The 21,931-nt window shown below is 36.1% G+C and overlaps 2 protein-coding genes across 2 annotated transcripts; one reads left to right on the forward strand and one right to left on the reverse strand.

Moving 5' to 3' along the window:
* The first annotated feature begins 2,133 nt into the window (after positions 1-2,133).
* Positions 2,134-9,633, forward strand: LOC127424882 (keratin, type I cytoskeletal 13-like). The gene is made up of 8 exons (XM_051670399.1): positions 2,134-2,589; positions 3,370-3,452; positions 4,167-4,323; positions 4,902-5,063; positions 5,203-5,328; positions 7,816-7,890; positions 8,091-8,233; positions 9,423-9,633. The coding sequence occupies exons 1-8, from the start codon at positions 2,173-2,175 to the stop codon at positions 9,550-9,552; spliced, it is 1,293 nt and encodes a 430-aa protein (XP_051526359.1). The 5' UTR covers positions 2,134-2,172; the 3' UTR covers positions 9,553-9,633.
* Positions 9,634-14,317: 4,684 nt separating this feature from the next.
* On the reverse strand, positions 14,318-18,505 carry LOC127424878 (zinc finger protein 724-like). The gene is made up of 2 exons (XM_051670394.1): positions 18,220-18,505; positions 14,318-16,050 (listed from the first exon to the last, which is right to left on the reverse strand). The coding sequence occupies exon 2, from the start codon at positions 15,893-15,895 to the stop codon at positions 14,405-14,407; it is 1,491 nt and encodes a 496-aa protein (XP_051526354.1). The 5' UTR covers positions 15,896-16,050; positions 18,220-18,505; the 3' UTR covers positions 14,318-14,404.
* Between the last annotated feature and the right edge of the window lie 3,426 nt (positions 18,506-21,931).

A 21,931-nucleotide genomic window follows, 5' to 3' on the forward strand; every position in this document is an offset into this window, starting at 1 on the left:
AGTATTTTTTTTTTTTTTAGAAAAGACTATCAACATTAACCTGACCACAGTAATGTGGAGCCATCCATGGTCTTGCCTGTTATGGCCTTATCATTACAAATGCATTACAAATTTTCCACCTGTTCTATCCTACTCCTGATCTAATATTCTAAAGGTGACTTCAATCATTAGGCTTGTGTGCTTCTAAACTAATATCTTTCTTGTTCAAATAAAATGCCCAAACAAATGCATGCAGTTGCAGTCTCCATTTACCTTTATCACTTTTTGCAAGGCGAGGGATTTTGGCTAGTGAAAATTCTGAGTGGCTAGTGACATTGGAAAACTACTAACCACAGTGGACGGTGAGCCAAAAAGTTAATTTCAAACCCTGAATGTTATCTCCCTGATTAGTGGTGTTTACTGTATCCAAAGACCCAGACTTTGATGTTACTTTCCTTACAACTTATTCTCAAAATATTGTTACTTTAATCTCGAAATCTTCGATTATTATTTTTTTTTTAAACATGGCACTAAAACGTTGTCATAGGAAGACACTAAGGCACCTAAAAATAAAATAAAAATTCACCTAGTGAAATTGTTTTTTCACCTTGCGGTTCAGGGCTTCAATAGTAAGATGCTTTTTGCCAGCATAATTGTTTTATTATTATTATTATTATTATTATTATTATTATTATTATTATTATTATTATTATTATTATTATATTTATGTTGTTAGCTGCCACATAACTGCCAAAGCTAACCAATCAATCCCTGACCTGGCCTACTAGCTGGACCAAAACCAAACCAGCACTCACTTGCCTAAATCTAAGTAGGTTAAGTAGGTCTTTTAGGATGGGAAATAATTTCTTAATTTAAGATAAGTTTAAAGCCAACCATCGTATACAGCAGTGAGCATTTCACAAAACTGACAAAAGTAAACCTACTATGTAAGTGCATTGCAAGGTCAAACTGGAAACAAAGATGTTTCACTGACTGCCACAATCCGGTTTACAGTTCTGATGAACCTACTTTGCATAAATCTCACCCTTATATCATAATGCATCAGTGCATACAGAAACTGCCTCTGTCAAACACATCAACTGCAAAAGTATTAAAAGACCAGCCCAAAAAAGAAATGTTGTTTGGTCAGTAAGGAGAATTTACTTTCTTTTTAATATGCCTGAGGTGTTGGCAATGACACGTTCTGTTGAGTATAATTATTAAACTGTTACTGATGGAACCAGTCTTTAAAATAACACTGTTGTGGAATCTCTTTTCATTATATTTCTTGTCCTACTGGATTGTTTTCTTTTATAAACGGTTTAGTTTAATTTCTGCACATAAAATAACAAAAATAGTAACACTACTCATTGGAGTACAAGAAATTAGGGTAGCAGAATTGGATTGCATAATTGATGCATGATTTTGTCTGGACAATATATCCATATTTTAAAAGGTTTATGCAGAAAAACAATGTGAACATACTACAATGCACACATACAATAGCCCCAAAACCCACAGTCAACGATGTATGAATGGCACTGCATTAGATTACAAAATATCAGACCAAATGGCATCTGTAAACAAAAGCTGCTAGAGATGTTCTCAGAACTAACTTCACTTTTCTGAGACATTTTTGTTCTAAACCAACTGATCTCGAGGTAATTTTAGTGGATGTATTAAGTTCACACAAGTGTCACAAGTAACCACAGATGTAGTTCATTACATTAACTGCATTAGCATTTGACAAGCAGAAAGTGTCCAAATACTTTTATCTCAATTATGAACATTGTAGTTTTATTATTTGAACCTAACAAACTTTTTTTTGTGAAATGTTTGCTTGAAAAGCACTTGTGCAATCTTCCTTTAAAATAAATATCACTTGGTTTGATATTCCATCTAATGCAATGACATCCATACATTTTTATGCATGGCTTAAGAATCCAAATACTTTTTGTGCCCACTGCATGTCTTTCTCAAATGATTTGTAAAATGTGTCCTGTATTGTATCATATACTTTCAGGTGTGACCTTTACTTTATGATAGCTAAAGAGAAGTTCCATCAAATATGTGGTAGGATGGCATTCCAGGCATTGTGTCTTGCCAAATTCACCCTTTAAAAGAACCAGATGTTCCTCCTTCTCCACAAACTGTCCTGTCAGAGCAGACATAGACAAAAACATCTCAGTAACCATGGCTTCCAGCTACTCCCGCAGCAGCTACATGTCCTCCAGTGGCTCTCTGGTGGGTGCATCAACTAGCTCCACCCGTGGATCCATCATATCAAGTGGGGGAAGTAGCCGCATCAGCACCGTGAGGTCTGGCAGTGTGTATGCGGGTGCAGGAGGCTCAGGGGTCCGCATCTCCAAAGCCTCTGCAGGAGGTTTTAGCATGTCAGCATCTGCGGAAAACAGCTTCATTGGTAATGAGAAGCTCACCATGCAGAGCCTCAATGACCGTCTGGCTTCCTACCTTGTCAAGGTGCGCTCCCTCGAGAAGGCCAATGCTGACCTGGAGCTAAAGATCCGTCAGTTTGTGGACAGCAAGACCTCCCCTATTGCTCGTGACTACAGTGCATTCTATGCCACCATACATGACCTTCAAACTAAGGTATGTTATCAGGACTCAACAACTAGGATGGGAATAATATGGGAAACATCATTTAGAATGGGTTGAACATTATACATTTAATAAATTATATAGGCCATAGTTTTCCAGCAAAATTGTTTATGAATTTATAGCTGCCATGCAGTTACAAATTAAAAACCTAATAAATTATCGGCTGCAACTTGTTTATTATTAGTATGATTATTTTATTAAATATAATACATATATTTAATATATATACGGTATAGTTATGTTTTTTACACAAATATTATTTGTTATTTTATATTTGTATTAATTGTAATATTATGATTTTTTTTTAGCAGAAAAATAATTTTTTGAAAAATAAATTCTATATATAATATACAATATTTTTTAAGGTATATAATGAAAAATTAAAAATAAATATTATGTGTGTGTGTGTGTGTGTGTGTGTGTGTGTGGGCAGGTTTAAGTGGTTTACGAGGACTTTTTTAGGTTACAAACTGGTAATTACAAGGGAATTGTGCTATAAATGTGGTTTATGAGGACATTTCTAGTTTCCCCATAATTCAAATCGCTTAAAAACATACTAAATTATGTTTTATTGAAAATGAAAAAATGCAGAAAGTTTTTTGTGAGGGTTAGGTTTAGGTTTAGGGTTAGGGGATAGAATCTATAGTTCATACAGTATAAAAATCATTATGTCTATGGAGAGTCCTCATAATGATAGCTGCACCAACGTAATTAACATTGACAAAAAAAAAAAATGTTATTTCATTTATTATTTCTGATTTAAATGTCCAGATCTTGGCAGCAATTCATTTGAAGGGTGGAATACATCTCAGCATTGACAACACACGCCTGGCCATGAATGATTTCAAAATGAAGTGAGTCTTTGCAACAGATTCAATGCATTTTTCTTGTTACAAACAAGTCATAGCAGAAAATCCCATTAATTAATACAGCACACACACATAAAAAAAATTAATAAAAGATGGATATGTAATGTATCATATATTATGATGCTATAGCAAGCAACATTATTTTAGTGAGTCATATAGCCACATTACAAATTATTGTTTGAATTGTTAATTGTTTTCCAGTTAATTTATTTACATTATTATAATGAGATATTAGGAATGGACCAACTTTGCTTGTAAAGGTACCAGTATTGCACCACTTTAGACACATATATGTTTTTACATCCAAAATGAATGGGTGTTACATTAAAACAGTTGTATTTGAGTTCTAAATGAAAGTTCGGGAGAAATTTGTTAATTTAATCTTGTCAATCACAACTTAATGGATATTTTTATAGCACCCCTCCATCACCCAAACTCAGCTTCTATTTCTGTTCACTTTACCCATCAGTCAAGTAGTCAGGGCAGGTTGTTAAGTGCTTTAAGTGCTTTTAGTGCTTTTTATAAGCCTTTAATTATTGCCATCAATTCAACTATGTTTACATTTATACATCACTCAATGACTGTATGAATTTGTGAACTCTTGAACTTCAATCTGAAGGTGAATCGGCTGTCTTCTTGCAGTAATTTGCTTATGTCCAGGGTGAGTGTTTTTAAAGAATATGTTGCTATATCACACAGATTCGAAACTGAGCATATCATGCGGCAGTCTGTGGAAACCGACATTGCTGGGCTGAAACGGGTGCTTGATGAACTAAACCTCACCAGAAAAGACTATAGCATGCAGATCGAAGGGCTGAAGGAGGAGCTCGTCTTCTTGAAGAAGAACCATGAGGAGGTATAATGTTTCCGAGATTCTTTCAAATCTAGTGTTTACACGATTTAATTAAGGGTATTGATATGAAATACTTTTAGGAAGTTGACTTGTCCTGCAGTGTGATGTGCTATACTCTTAAATGTAGAATTATAAATTATTTTAGAACTATTATGCATGCAGCTTTTATTAGCTTATATTGATTAAAGAGACTTATGAATATTGTGCATTGGAAAATTCATTTGTCACACACAGAACTAAAATTGACATTGAAATTTTTAAATTAAAAATGAACTAGGGAAGGCAAAAAGGTGATTAAAAATGCTTAACAAAAACAGTTACACTGAAGATATACAGTATTCCTTTTACATACATATACATTTTAACCGAAAATCGTAATGTTAGTTTCCATGGATGTGTTATTCATCAGTTAAGTAAAAAGAACGCAATTTTTAATTACAGTTTACTCTGCATATAAAATGTAGGGACTTGTGATTTAAACACCTCAATTTGTTGTTTATGGCTTGTTATCATTGTAAATGTAAATGTTCATCAGTGAGGCTACTTTTTACTTATTAATATGGTTGCACATGTCTGTCTAGGATCTCTTGGCTGCACGCACTCAGATGAGTGGACAGGTTCACGTTGAGGTTGATGCAGCTCCACAGGAAGATCTCAATAAAGTCCTGGCTGAAATTCGTGAGCACTATGAATCAGTAACAGCAAAGAACCACAGAGATCTTGAGCACTGGTTCAAGACAAAGGTGAGATTCAAAATATCACAAGCATACCAAGACAGAATACTGCTTTTATTTGAGTATATTTACATAAGGTTTCATGACAAACTGGTGTGCGACAGTTCTTGTTTCAACTGATGTAATCTTCCTCTACTTTTTATTTTAGACAGAGTCTCTCAAACAGGAAGTTGTCTCCAGCACTGTAGATCTGAAAACATCTCGCTCTGAAGTCAATGTGGTCAAATCCAGACTGCAGGCATTGGAAATCGAACTCCAGTCCCTCTTAACCATGGTCAGTAAAAAGTAATTGGACCCTGATCTCATGAAAATTACATGACTGTGGCGACATTTTTGCTAACTGATATCACGTGGCTCCTTACTCATATCGCAGCAGTTCCAAGGTGAAGTATCCACTGTGTGGCGATTAAATGTGAGGAGAGGTTTTGAAGGTTAATGCTCTATCGAGTTTTAAATCAACAAAACTGACCTCTCTACCCTAAATCTTAAACCTAACCAATAGTGTAATAAACACAAAATGTGAGGTTATAAACAACAATTGCTGAAGCAATCACATCATTTTGTGGTGCTTCAATGACACTTTCAACTCAGTGTTAACTCACCTGGTCCTCAGGACTCAAACACCAGTCCTTTGCATCACAAGTGCAACGCTCTATCAGTTGAGCTACTGTGCAATTCAGACAGGCTAATTCAAGCTTATGAATGTAGTTTGTTATCTTATGCAAACATTAAAATGTAACGCCTTAAAGGTCATGCAATATATGTTATAAGATAGAACTGTGTGAGGAACAGGGCGAAAAGTACGTGCTTATGAACTGATAATTTGTCAATTTACTCGTGATTTGTGTGAAAGTGAATTAAAATCATTGTTGTTGTAGTGCCTCGATACATGCAAGTGAATAAATGTAAACATAAAAATATAATGTAATATAATAGATATGCATACTAGGACTGTCAATCGATTAAAAATTTTAATCAAATTAATTACATGATGTGCTAATAAATTAATCAAATTAATCGCAATTTATCACATATCAATATTTCCTGTGAAAGTCCCCCAAATAAAGGTAATTAAGAATATAATAATTTAAATATTTATAAATATAAAATAAATATAATAATTTTGACAGTTTAAATACATTATATCATATACATACATATTGTGGCAACAGACAAATTGCTAAGCATTTAGACAAAAATTGTCTTTAAAAGTCAAAATATTGCTTGTTTTATTTCCATATCATTGAACACAACCCAATTATTGGCCTACATCCCTTGGCTCTATTTTTAAAGGAATAGTCACCCCAAAATGAAAATTCTCTCATCATTTACTCACTCTAGTGCCATCCCAAATGCGTATGACTTGCTTTCTTCTGCAGAACGCAAACAAAGATTTTTAGAAAAATATCTCAGCTCTATAGGTCCATACAATGCATGAAAATAATGGACAGAACTTTGAAGCTCCGAAAAACACACGAAGACAGCATAAAAGTAATCCATATGACTCCAGTGGTTTAATCCACGTCTTCTGAAGCGATCCAATTGGTTTTGGGTAAAAATCACTTCAGAAGACATGGATTAAACCACTGGAGTTAATGGATTACATTTATGCTGCCTTAATGTGCTTTTTGGAGCTTAAAATTTCTGTTCACCATTCACTTGCATTGTTTGGACCTACCGAACTGTGACATTCTTCCAAAAAAAATCTAATTTCAGTTCTGCAGAAGAAAGAAAGTCATAAACATCTGGGATGGCATGAGGGTGAGTTCATTTTTGGGTGAACTATCCCTTTACTTGTTGGTCTATGTAGGCTACTCGTGCGTCAGACAGATGCTTATAGAGCGTCTCACTTTGGTTGCGTTGCATCTAACTAGTTTTCAGCACCTCTAGTCCTAACGCCCAAAGTATACTTCGGTTTTGACGTGAACACTTAACGTCTGCAGACAGCTGAATGTTAGCCTTTCAAAGCACACTTCATTTGACTGTGCGAACATACACAGGCGGTTGCCGCATGCTCACACCGACTGCTTTAAGATATACTATTTCTCTTCAGGAGTTTAGACCCATAAGATGTCTTTGTATTCCTTCAAAGGGTTATACAATAGATATAAAGACATATTTATGGGTCTAATGTTATGTTCAGTCTCTCATAGCAATTGTAGCACGCATGCACCAACCACCTGTGTATGTGTGCACAGTCAAATGAAGTATACTTTGAAAGGCTATAGAGTTCGACTGTACACAGACGCTGAGCGTTCGTGTCAAAACCAAAGTATACTTTGCCTGTTGTACAAAGGGGCCTCAGTTTGTTCCTGGGAGGCAGGCAGCAGATGCCCTAACCCCACTCCCACCCTAATCCTAACCATATGGAGCCTGTAAGGCTGAGTACCCTGCAAGGAACAACCAGAGGCACCTTTCTCCCATCACGGTACACTTTGGGCTGAAGGCTAAGCTGCATGCACGTTGGTTTGACTAGGTGCATTGCATGTACAGCTGGAGCGCTGACTGTCTCCTATTGCATCAAGGTGGTACATCAAGCTTGAATTGCTCCAATAGGAACATTCCTTATTTCAGAATTTACGTACAGGCTGGGGGCATGATACATTGAGCTAATTTTTATTTTCCATATAATTAATTGCACAAAATTAACATAGCCCTACTGCATATATAAAATAAAACAATACATATTCCCCATAAACCTCCTTCTACAATGTGCATTTTACATTATTTTATTCTAAGCTTGTGTGTTCTATCAATGTAGAAATCATCCTTGGAGGCCACATTGTCTGAAACGAAAGCTCGTTATTCCATGAAGTTGAGTGGTTACCAGAATCAGGTGAGTAGAACAAAAACATGATTACTTTTGCACTACTGAATTTAAACTTCATGCATTATTTCAGAAAATAGTTTGCAATTGTAATAGACATGAAGTGTATCCCAGCTTAAGAATACAAAGGATCTGAGGAACAAGGATTTTGAGAAAAATATTTGGACCACACAGTAGCTCACACCTGAAGAAACCTTTGGTGCTCCTAGGTAACCATCCTGGAAGAGCAGCTTGTGCAGCTTCGTGCTAATCTGGAACGTCAGCGTTATGAGTATCAGATGCTTCTGGACATCAAGACCAGACTGGAGATGGAGATTGCAGAGTACAGGAGACTGCTGGATGGAGAAGCCACGTAGGTTTACAAACTATTGATTACAGCCATCTCCATTTTTACCGTTATGTTCTGTCACTGTCTTTTAGGTAGAGCATGTAGGTGGGTTTATTTTCAAAGACTGGACAGATTGCAATACGAACCATTGTGACCACAACAGTAATAATAACAGCACTGCTAATGCTACCAAACGGAAACAGAATGCAAAAATAATCATTGTTTTCAAACAGGATTCCATAACTCTCCCCGCATCGGCCATTGGACGAAAAACAAACCTAAAGCCCTAAACTCATGCCATTGAGCCAATGATGCCAACATAATCTCATGACAACATGTAATAATTTGTACGAGATGGCAAAATCGTAAGATGTCGTACGACTTAGCTCCTATGAAAAGGAACGACTTTTATGCCGATAGAGACCAACCAATGAACAAACACAATTTCAAATCGACACATACAGGCATCAAATTTCAGCCAGCCTCCCATCCAAACTTCATTTTAAGAAAGGAAACGTCTGTGAACAAATTTGATTACTAATCCCGTATCTATTGATGTAATACAAATGACATGTAACACGCTTCCCTCATCTCATTCCAAACTCAGCGGTACACAAAAGTTATTTTCCTATTAAAATCATGGTTTAGGTTTAGGGTTTGGGTTAGCAGTTAAAGTTAGGTAAAATCATAATAAGATTGTTGGTTTGTTTATTTTTCTCTATGAGAGTAAAAGTTGTGTTTTTTACTTACGATTTCTTACGATTTCGCCATCTCGTACTAATTATTAGGACTTGTTATGAGACTGGGTTGAATGTTGCTGTGTCAGTATGCTCAAACAAACAGAGCAGTGCTTTGACAGTGCCTCAGAGCCACAGTGTTTATATTTTTCGAGGGAATAGGCTGGGTTTGAAGAATATCAAATAATTACACACTTCACTTTTAGTGCAGAATTATCTTATGATGCACAAACTCACAAACATTAAAATGCAAAAGAAAGTTGTCTAATCTATCAAATTTGGCCATAACCACCATCAATTTGCTTAACTACTGTTGAATTGTCATTGAAAGGAGTTTGCTTTGGCCGAAGGCTATGACCAAATCATTAAAACATCTTAAAGATGTCCCAACTGAACATTCTATTTTATTGACAATTCAAAAAGAAAGCCCCATAACTGTTGCATATTTAAATTATTTTGCTCTTGTTTTCTTCTAGCGTCAAAACAACATCCAGTTCCACCTCAAGAACCAAGGTCATCACTGTTGTGGAAGAGGTAGTGGATGGAAAAGTGGTCTCCACCTCCAGTTCCTCATCCATTTCTGATGCTCGCAGAGTGATTTCCTAATTTGCTGTTATGTCTGTTTGTGTTTGCTGTGTACACACAGCTGAAAACCAAATAACCAATAAAACAGCATTCTAAAATTTATTCTGCAAGAAATGGCCTTTTATTTTTTTGCAGTATCTGTTTAAGAGGAGCTAACAGAATTCTACACTTTTAAAAACTGGTGTTACATTTGGTTTTTTTTGTGTTGGATCATGAAACCGAGTCTCAGACATATACAAAATGTGTCTGTTCATTCATTTGATTAAAATTCATGTAAAGACATAAATATTTAAAGAGATAAGGGATAGCCAAAAGGGATTAATTAAAGATAATAAAAAAAAAAAAATGGAAGCAAAAATAAAACAAGACTTCACAATGAACTAAAAACAGAAAAGTCATTATTTAGGTATAACGTTGCTTATGGACCCTTTTGACATTTACGGGTTTGGAACACAAAGTAAACTATAGTAGGGTAAACTTCTATAACGGTGTATGAGAGACCACAGCAAATATTGTTTTTGCATTCCCATTTGCTTCAACAGCTAAAGAAAAAATCCACTATTACATGTCCACGACTTTCTAAAAGAGGACAAAAATATGCAACAGATGGATTACGACAGAAAAGGGAAATTTGACATTTACATACTCTCATCAACTATTTGAAACCCCATCGTAGCAGTGGCGACAAGTGTCATTTTTCTTAAGTTAGTGCCAGGGTAATATAACACAAATTGTAGTGAAATAAATTATATTAAATACAAAAGTTATATTTTTGTTTTTTTCCTGCTAAAATAAAGCAGAAAGGTGTCATCACAGTTTATGGATGCATCCAAAATCACATACATGAACAATGCACTTCTTGGCTGGTAAAAAAAAAAAAAAAAGGGTATGCAGGTGAGTACTGTGAATACATTCTGAGACATACACTTGTGGCCAAAAGTTTGGAATAATGTACAGATTTTGCTGTTTCGGAAGGAAATTGGTACTTTAATCCACCAAAGTGGCATTCAAATGATCACAAGGTATAATCGGGACATTACTGATGTAAAAAACAGCACCATCACTATTTGAAAGTAATTTTTTATCAAATCTATACAGGCCCCATTTCCAGCAGCCATCACTCCAACACCTTATCCTTGAGTAATCATGCTAAATTGCTAATTTGGTTCTAGAAAATCACTTGCCATTATATCAAACACAATATATAACACTTAACATTGTCTTTGTGTTTGGGGGTGTTGAAGCGGGTTTCGCACAGGGCGCCATACAAGCTAGAACAGCCACTGGTTGCCACGGAATGCAATAGACTGGCATGTCTTAAGGTTAATATTAGGTCAGAAATGGCAAAAAAGAAACAGCTTTCTCTAGAAACTCGTCAGTCAATCATTGTTTTGAGGAATGAAGACTATACAATGCTTGAAATTGCCAAAAAACTGAAGATTTCATACAAAGGTGTACACTACAGTCTTCAAAGACAAAGGACAACTGGCTCTAACAAGGACAGAAAGAGATGTGGAAGGCCAGATGTACAACTAAACAAGAGGATAAGTACATCAGAGTCTCTAGTTTGAGAAATAGACATCTCACATGTCCTCAGCTGACAGCTTCATTGAATTCTACCCGCTCAACACCAGTTTCATGTACAACAGTAAAGAGAAGACTCAGGGGTGCAGGCCTTATGGGAAGAATTGCAAAGAAAAAGCCACTTTTGAAACAAAAAAACAAAAAGAAAAGGCAAAGAAACACAGACATTGGACAACAATCACTTTATTAATGTCCTGACTATATATTGTGATCAGTTGAATGCCACTTTGGTGAATAAAAGTACCGATTTCTTTCCATAAGAGCAAAATCTGTACATTATTCCAAACTTTTGGCCGCCAGTGTACTTCATACAGGATTGTGGAAATTAACCCAAATATATGATGTAGTAATAACAACTACTAAAAAAAATCTACTCAGGTTTGGTGAAAAAAGCACAATTTAACTTTTTTGGTATAGCACTTACAGTTGAAAAGAACTCCCCAGCATTGTTTTTAAATTAAACATGACATCTTCTCAGCTACTGTGGCATTATGGGATAGTACACTGTAAATACTAATAGTTATCTCAAACTGTAAAATACGTAGTTTACTCAACTTAAGCTTAAGTTTTTACTATTCTTACAAGTTTTAATTTAGTTACTGTTGCTGTTTAAACTGTAAAGTTGTCATTAATAAATTAAAAAAAAAAATGTATGTGGTCCTAATAAAACAGTACTTGAAATGTCACATTTTGGAATCATAGCTCAAATATATACGTTCTTTAAACTTTGTCTTCGAGTACTTCTAACTCAAAATTATCAAGTACAAAATTGTGGTTGTGTGGAATACCCATAAGCCCTTGCGCTTTAATAAATGATGTATGTTTGGTCAAAACAAGAGAACTTATGTAGAAAAATAATAATTGTTATATAATAATGTATATAGTTTTAATTTATTATCTCTGTTGTTGTTGTTTTGTTATAGCTGGTTAATAGTTGTGATTTGTGTGACGTCACCATTAGGGTGATTATTAGTGTTACCTCTGGTAAAGTTAGAGCCTGATCAATTTAAGCCATTCTTCTTTACTCAGTTGTACTTTACAAAAGTGCAGATTATCCGACACCTTATCCTTGAGTGATCATGCTAATTTGGTTCTAGAAAATCACTTTCCATTATATCAAACACAGTTGACAGCTATTTGGTTCATTAAATGAAGCTTAACATTGTCTTTGTGCTTGGGGTCGTTGAAGTGGGTTTCGCACAGGGCGCCATACAAGCTAGAACAGCCACCGATTGCCACAGTATGCAATAGAGTGGCATGTCTTAAGGTTAATATTAGGTCAAAAATGGAAAAATAGAAACAGCTTTTTCTAGAAAATTGCAGATTTATGTGCAATAAGAAGTACTGAGGAGAATCAAATATGCCATTTAACTGAGATTCCAGTCATAATTTCCCTTATACTGTAAAGGATGTGCGATAACTCAATTTAAATAATTAAATGAAAACAATGAATCTTTGATCACAGATGAGTTGTTTACTTTTAACTAGTTAACTTCACTTAAAAACATTAAGTTAAATTTACTTGAGCCAAATAAGTACTTAGAACTTCAGAAACTTGCCAGATGTAGAAGGTCATCTAGGTATTTTTCGCTTGCTCTTTTATGAATACTGAGGATTAGGACACCCTACTCCATTGGCATACTGTTATGTATACATATATATATATATATATATATATATATATATATATATATATATATATATATATATATATATATATATATACTGTATATACTATAATAAACCATGGTAACTATCCGTCAATAATGAGGTGACAGAGACCTCTGATGGCTGACCTAAGAATGACATCAAGACTGTGACAAGACAAAAGACATTAACTGAATTGTTTTCACCTATTTTGGAAATCAAACATCAATTAAAATATATATTTAATGTTTTTTGGCAGATTTTAAATAAATAAAAAAATAAAAAAAACTTTTCCACATATTTAAGTAATCTTAGTTGGTATCCTCATGAAATTTAACAAACAATAAATATCCAGCAATTCTATAAGGACCTGCTAATATTGTCAGTAATTGAACACACATCTCAAACAAGCACATCAGTATGCATGAAGACAGAAATGATTACAAACTAATTTTAGGCATGCAAAGTCTTTGCAATTATTTCTTTTAAAATACTGTACTTTGAAAATGTTTGCTATGTATATATCAATGTATCAAACCCAGCATTTACACTGTCTCGATCATCCAAATGTATTGGTCCAACGCATTTAATGTAAACCATTTCCAAGACAAATAAATCCACAGTTGAAAATTTATTTTTGTTTTGTATCTTACTAAACTCCAATTTTGATTGCAAACATGTGTGTACTCCCTGTTGCACTGTACAAGCAATTCCACAGTGATGATTGAAATACAGAGGGTAAATCAACACATCATCAACACTTATAGACAAATTTTTACACATAAGAGTAATGTGTAAATTCAAAATCAGCAGATTTTGTTTCTTAGATAACTTCCACTGGATCAGAAGTTCATCCTAAAACTGAAATTAAACTCATGGCTTCATGGAGTCATGCAGATGATAGACTGGGGGGGAAATCCTCATGTTATTTATCTGTCTAAAATAAGGTAACATGCGCTGGTACATACATGTCAGCATTACATTTGGGGTACAATGTTTAAAACAGTCTTAAGCATTATGCATGAGTTAAAAAAACAAAACAAAAAAAAAGAACGATTGTAATTACCAACCATTTTCGCCTGTGCGTTATTCATCCACTTCTTTAAATAAAGGGATAGTTGAGGAACATGTTCATGTCAATAATAATTCATGTACATATTCTGAAGTTAGGACAAAACAATAATAACAGCAGATTTTTTCCATTAGTTTCTTTAATAATTAATTCCAGTACATGGTTTAATAATTACATATTATCAATAAACGTGTACACTGAGTATTTTACTGGAGGAAAGAAACTAGAATGGCACTCACTACAACACAGATCAGACAAGATACAAAGCTTTCTGTAACCTCACTGATCCCAAACATGGACACTTTCGTAAGTGAAAATCAGTCACAATTGTACCCAAAAAAGATATTAAGAAAAGAGCCATACAGGTATGAAAACATAATGAAACATATATTTTATAATATATTTATTTATTTATATTTATATATATATATATATATATATATATATATATATATATATATATATATATATATATATATATGTAGCTTTTATGAATAAAAAAGAAAAAAAAACAAAGAAAAAGAAAAAGAAAGAAAAAAGAGAGTAATACTTTGAGACATAATGAGGTGTTTAGCTACTATCGTTACTGCAACTGCTGCCACTGCTAAGATCAGTTTTTTCTCTTTTGTGAATTTGCTCGTGTGCTTTGAGGTGACCCGATTGGCTGAAATTCTTCCCGCAATGTTGACAGATATACGGTCGTTCCCCTGTGTGAATTTGCTGGTGTGCTTTAAGATGTCCCAAGCGACCGAAACTTTTGCCGCACTGGGTGCAGCCAAACGGCTTTTCGCCAGAATGAATCTTCTCGTGAGTTTTGAGGACCCCTGAATTGCTGAAAGTTTTGCCACACTGGGAGCAGCTGTATGGTTTTTCACCTGTGTGAATTTGCTGGTGATTGCGGTAACTCATCTCTTTAGTGAAGCTCTTGCCGCAGAGCGAACAACAGAAGGGCCTTTCACCAGTGTGGCTCAACTGGTGAGCTTTGAGTTCCTTTGTTTGACTGAAGCTTTTGCCACACTCTGCACAACTGAAAGGTTTCTCACCCGTGTGCAGCCTCTGGTGCGAGCGGAGATCATCCGCTTTGGTGAAACCTTTCGGGCAGTGTGCGCAGGTGTACGGTTTTTGCCCTGTGTGGATCAGCTGGTGCCTTTTCAAGTTACCAGCCTGTCCGAAGCTCTTGCCACACTGGGAACAGGTGTAAGGCCTTTCACCGGTGTGGATACGTTGGTGAGTCTTCAGGTTACCCAAGGTGCTGAAGTTCTTCCCACACTGAGTGCAAGAGAACGGTTTCTCACCTGTGAGGTTGCGAGGTTTGCGTGGGCCGTGGCCTTTTGTGCTGGTATGGTTGTGCGTGACCGGCACTTTACTCAACTGAACAGACGTCAACTCGTAAAGGTTTCCCGAGGGGAAATCAGAGTCCATTTTCCCCATACCATCAATGATGGCATCGGGTCGGAGTTTATTGAGCTCCGAGCGCAACTCCGCCATGTGGATCGACTCCAAACCGTTCAACTCCGTCTTGAGGTGGCTGGACATGAGGTTAGGTTCATACTCGGTCTTGATTGCACCAAGCTCAGTGGTGTAGTAACTTTGCAAATCAGAATGCTGCTCCGATCTGATATACTCGAGGCTATCTGAGACATGGGTGATGTAGTCAAAAACCAGGCTGGGTTCATAGTGCGACTTGTAGGAGTCCAGCTCCGTGCTATGGAAGGAATGTAGGTCATTATGGTGCTCAGACTTGATATAGTCAAGGCCGCTGATTTCCATCTTGATCTGTTCGGAGCCCAGCTCGGCCGTGCTCAGGGGCTGGATTACGGACAAGTCCACCGTGCAGATGGGGTCGAGGTCAGGTTCACTCTTTATGCATGGCAACATTGCCATAGGCTCTACGACCTCAGAAGTGAGCGAGCTGAGTGTGGGCGTGCTACATTCTGATGAGAGCATGGTCAGGGTCGGTGTGGTGCAATCCGGTTGCAAGGGGTCAAGTGGTGGAGTACTGCATTCGGACACTAAATTATTTAGTCCTAAAGTGATGCATTCTGCCTCCAACTCTGCCATCCTGGTGGAAGCTAGTCCACCAACTGACCAAAGCTTCCGTTATGAGTATTATGTGTTACTTTCACAAGACAAATGACGGGTTCCTGAGCAGGGGGTGCGTCACTGATGCCGCGCCAACCTCTGGTCTGGGTTAGGAACAATGATTCCCCTGGCTCCTATATGTGAAATAAACCAAAGACAAAAAAATAAAACATTTAAACTATAGCCTTTAAACTGGACTTAAAGCTCTTATATAAAGGTTAAGTGTCTAATTTTTATGACAACTCTAAGTATATGATACTAAGTTCACATTGTGTCGGAATTACTGTAATTATGAGAGGGCAACTCAGAGATTACTAAACCCTAAGGGTTAAGGCCAAAGTATATTTGCGTGAGGCAAATTTTGTCATCAGCACAGTCTGTGAGCAATCACAAAGCTGTTGTAGTGGGCATGTGTCGAATGCGTTCGTATTCGTTCGCGTTCAGAAAAGTATACTTTGAAAGGCAATGTGGTAGGCCGGGCGTGATCTGATCCGGAACACAGAAAAAAGTATACCCTGGCCTTTAGGGTAAGCGCTCCAGGTAACAATGACATCATAAAATGGTAAATCAAACAGAAATATGTTATCATTAACTGGAACTGTTGAGGCCACTACTACATTGGTTCTTTCTACATGACCTCACAACGGTCAAGTCGGAGCTTTCATAGAATACAAAGTTTATAAATCGTACTTACAAGTTCTATGAAGACCTGAACACTTTTTGCAAGTCATAATCTCGTAATTAGGGTAATTCTGACATAACGTAAATGCACCATTAGTTTAGCAACAATTCATAGGTTGATTACCCCAAAAATTACTGTATTTGAGCATCCTGACCAGCCCAACTGGGCGTAGTCGTCTCAACCAACTAAACGGAAAATGTGGGGAGTGCTCGGAAATTTTTGAAATTCTGTTTGGTAACACTAGAGATGCATTAATCACACACTTAACACTGAAACAGTTTCTTCATAAAATAATAATTTTGCAAAAGATTTCATTCAGTGGCTAAGCAACAATTGTGGCCATACTAAGCCTAATATTTATATCCTCCACAAGTCTTGTACAGTTAGCTGTCAAAATTCAGGCTACTATAGTTATGGGTAAAAGTTATGTCCTCCAAGTTACCACTCGGCAAAATACCATTACCAACCCCGATTGGCTTTATAGTCATTTGATATTATGCATGCAGTCCAAAAGTCATTTCAAAATGGCTGTTTCTCAAAGGCATGTGACAAAACTGGTCATGCAAAACACAAAATTATTTGACACAGCTGGTGCATTTTTGCTCTACAGAACATTACTACATTCTCAAAGCTTTACCAGATCCTATATGGGAAAATGAACAAAAATGTCATTACAGATTATAAAATGACACAACAGGAGTTGAAATCTACATATCAGCATGCCAAAGCCTGTCTGACATATTAAACAGTTATTGCTGCCAGATGTTCACACCTTAATTTATTATGAAAGTGTTGCACAGAATACAAACACCAAGCGAATTCAAGAGGGGAAAGCATGAAAACGTGCAACTTAAGTCGATAGTGTATAATTATATCGTCATGTCGTTTTGGCTACGTGTGTTCAGACTGCCTCAAAATAGGATACAACCATTTAAAAAAAAAAAAAAAAAAAAAAAAAATGGAGACAAAAAAAAAAAAAGGTGAAAGAATTTGAACTAGATAAATTGTGTAAAACCAGAGCACGTCGATTTTGCACTGGTAGGATGTCAATTCGCCACGCACCATGCACTTTTTATACTGCCTTCTTAAAACTGGCGGCGTTTTTGCACACACAAAACCTTTTTTCCCCTCTCTGCAAGAGATAACCGTTCAATGCACAACGCCTACAAATCTCGAACGTGTGCAACAAGCACATAACGGGTGGTGAACAGAGGGTATATATCGGCATGCAGGGCGCGTTTCGTTGTTTCCAGTGGTGGTGATGAAGAACATACAAAGGCAGGAGGGTGAAATGCCACAGCTTCAGCGTGTGCAAGCCAGTGGCCATCTTGTTTGTAGCTGAACGTCGCTGCATCAGCGAACTGAACGAGCCGCGGAGGGAAAGTTGAGCACCGCTTTTCCAGCTGCAACTTTTGCGCGCAAAATCGACTTTTGCGTAACAATGCATCGACGCTCGTCGCGATAGAAGCGTATATGTGTTAAGTTGCATGACTTGTGCTATTCGTGCACATTATCATCACCACCTATCACGAGAGGCAGGAGGAGGGGAAAAAGATTTAAAAAAAATAAATAAAATAATAACAGAGCAGAAAAAAAACTCATACGGCTCGGCGATTTTTACCTGACGTTTCCCTGGGTCATTGCTTTTTTTTTTTTTTTTTTTTTTTCTATCGCCCGTCAACGCGCAGTACGCGGATCCCACTTCAAACCCCTGCCGGACCCGCCACGTCCACCTCGGCCCAGCGTCCAGCAGCCTCCCTGTCGCACATACACTCCTTTCCTCTCTCTCTCTTTCTACTCCTCTCCTCCCTCTCATTGACTAATTCCGCTACGTTTTCACTCCCGTTGTCGCTCTCCTCCGGGTTTCAGCCGTTGCACTTCCGTCGTAAAAAATGTTAACTGCGCGCGCATCGGTACCACCGTCGTACGTTTATCGAGCAGCTTCTACTTCCGACAAATGTCTGTTTTCAAAATAAACATCTGCACAAACTTAAGAGGATAGATGATGTTGTATGCTACCAGATGTGCTTCATTTTCTTCTTTGGCCCATGTTATGGTTACACATCATCTGGTGAGAGAACAGTCACATCAGCAGTTACACATCATCACAACAGCTGAGTACTAATATAACATGCTTCAGTCACTCCAGAGTTAGTGTATGGATGCTGCATGATTAAAACTTGCATTCCATTGCAATTGACAATTGAGATGTTAATCACAAATTAAAATAAGCACCATAAATGTGAAATATAACCCATGAAAAATTACAGTATACACTACATTTTACCTTTTATGCATTAAAAAATGCTGAACAAATGGAAAATATAACAAATGATAAGAGAAAACAAAATTAAATAAATGCAAGCTAATGGTACATTTTGTGCAACATTTACAAAGACAAAACAGTAACACTTTACAATAAGGTTGTACATTAGTTTACATTAACTAACTATGAACAATACTTTAACAGCACGTTTTAAAGGGATAGTTCACCCAAATATGAAAATTCTCTCATTATTTACTCACCCTCATGCCATCCCAGGTGTGTATGACTTTTTTCTTCTGCAGAACACAAACACATCACCTCTGTAATGCAAGTGAATGGTGATCAGAATTTTGAAGCTCCAAAAAGCACATAAAGGTAGCATAAAAGCAATCCACACGACTCCAGTGGTTTAATCTATATCTTCTGAAGCGATATGATAGGTGTGAGTGAGAAACAGATCAATATTCAAGTCCCTTTTTTTACTATAAATTCTCCTCCCTGCCCAGTAGGTGGCGATATGCACAAAGAACGAGAATCGCCAAAAACAAAAGAAGAAGAATGTGGAAGTTAATGTGAGAGTGGAGATATAGTAAAAAAAAGGACTTCAATATTGATGTGTTTGGCACGCACACCTTTCATAATGCTTCAGAAGACATAGATTTAACCACTGGAGTTGGATGGATTACTTTTTGGGTGCCTTTATGTGCTTTTTGGAGCTTCAAAGTTCTGGCCAACATTCACTTGCATTGTATGGACCAAAAGAAATGAGCTATTTTTCTAAAAAAAAAATCATACACATCTGGGATGTCATGAGGGTGAGTAAATGATGAGAGAATTTTAAATTTTGGGTGTACTATCCCTTTAATCTTGGTTAATGTTAACTTCAACATATACTAATAGCCCTCATTTCTTTTTTATTTATGCAATGGAATTAATGAAAGTGAATATTAATATTAATATATGAATATATCCATAAATATTAAATATATATAAATATTTTATATATATATATATATATATATATATATATATATATATATATATATTATTATTATTATTATTATTATTTTTTTTTTAATACTTATGGTTTGACCCCATTCACTTACATTGCAATTGCCTCACTGTAACAGATTTTTTTTTTCTTTTTTTTCTTTTTTTTTTTAGAAAAGTATGGAATTTTTGTGGTAATCAACATTATGCCACAAATGCTGTCGACTGAGCTTAACTTGTATTAAACCCTGAATATTCCTTTAAGCATACTCACCACAGTTAATTAGATAAATTATTAATATCTATTCATTTGTAATATTATATTATTGTACTGTATTATATATTACAAATACATGATGGTGCTCTCTCTTGTATTCAACATTCCCAGCAAAGGATGCAAACCAGCAATTAGTGGCAACAGTTTCAGAATTCATGGTTTCTAAGGAGAGATATGATCTACTGTCAATAAAAGGGAAGAGATTTATATTAGACAGTTGATGTTCTGTATTTTTAATGTTCTGAGTTCAATTAAAGTTAAGATCAATCAAGCGCATTTGTGGAATAATGTTGATTACCATGGAAAATAACAGTTACAGCAAATAATGGTTACAGTGAGGACTTACATCAAATCAAATCAAATTAAATCACTTTTATTGTCACACAACCATATACACAAGTGCAATAGTGTGTGAAATTCTTGGGTGCAGTTCCGATCAACATAGCAGTCGTGACAGTGATGAGACATAAACCAATTTACAATAAACATCAAATTAACACAACACAATTTAAACATCTGTTATACACATAATTACACACAACACAATATATAAATAATAACATACACTGTACAGTATACAATACACACAATATAGAATACACATTATACAATAAAAAAAGTATATATAGAATATATAAAATGTACAGTAGGTTGTATTGTACTGTATTGACATTCAGGCTGTCGGTTGATAGTAAGTTGCCAGTGTGTTGTTAAGAGAGAATATAATATAATAATAATATAATTTATGACAGTCCGGTGTGAGATATAAGAGTAAGGGTAATAAAGTGCAGTGCTGATGTATTTTGATCGTGAGAGATCAAGAGTTCAAAAGTCTGATTGCTTAGGGGAAGAAGCCGTCATGAAGTCGGCTGGTGCGGGTCCAAATGAACATTGGAAGTGAATGGGGCCAGAACATAAATGCTACATTTCAAAAGTATAACCACAAGATGTAAATATTGTAAATGTTAACATGATGTGATAAAATCGCTTATAAACATATCTACACTCACTGAGCACTTTATTAGGAACACTATGGTCCTAATAAAGTGCCCGACTTGGTCTTCTGCTGTTGTAACCCATCTGCCTCAAGGTTCAACGTGTAATGCATTTTGAGATGCTATTCTGCTCACTACAATTGTACAGAGTGGTTATCTGAGTTACCATAGCCTTTCTGTCAGCTTGAACAGCCGCTCACTGGATGTTTTTTGTTTTTGGCACCATTCTGAGTAAATTCTAGAGACTGTTGTGTGTGAAAATCCCAGGAGATCAGCAGTTACAGAAATACTCAAACCAGCCCATCTGGCACCAACAATCATGCCACAGTCGAAATCACTGAGATCACATTTTTTCACATTCTGATGGTTGATGTGAACATTACCAGAAGCACATGACCCATATCTGCATGATTTTATGCATCGTACTGCTGCCACACGATTGGCTGATTAGATAATCACATGAATAACTAGGTGTACAGGCAGTTCCTAATAAAGTGCTCAGTGAGTGTATGTAAAGTAATATCCAATACTGGGATTACAGGCAGGGATGCACCAATGTATCGGCAGCCGATATTTATCAGCCAGTTATTGACCAAATGAAAACCATTGGCATATAAGCCTTAAAACACTGAAATGAAAAAGCAATGGTTTATTTATAATTATTAGTAACACACATTGTAAAAACTACGTGAATTCAAATACACAATTATAAAATAATATGTAGATGGGTTGGCACTCCTAAGAACGTGTAATATTTCATTTTTATTCTTTCTCGTTCTCACATTAATGCGGAAAAAAACACCAT

The sequence above is a fragment of the Myxocyprinus asiaticus genome, chromosome 34 (genome assembly GCF_019703515.2).
Source record: "Myxocyprinus asiaticus isolate MX2 ecotype Aquarium Trade chromosome 34, UBuf_Myxa_2, whole genome shotgun sequence".
In the NCBI taxonomy this organism is placed as follows: domain Eukaryota; kingdom Metazoa; phylum Chordata; class Actinopteri; order Cypriniformes; family Catostomidae; genus Myxocyprinus; species Myxocyprinus asiaticus.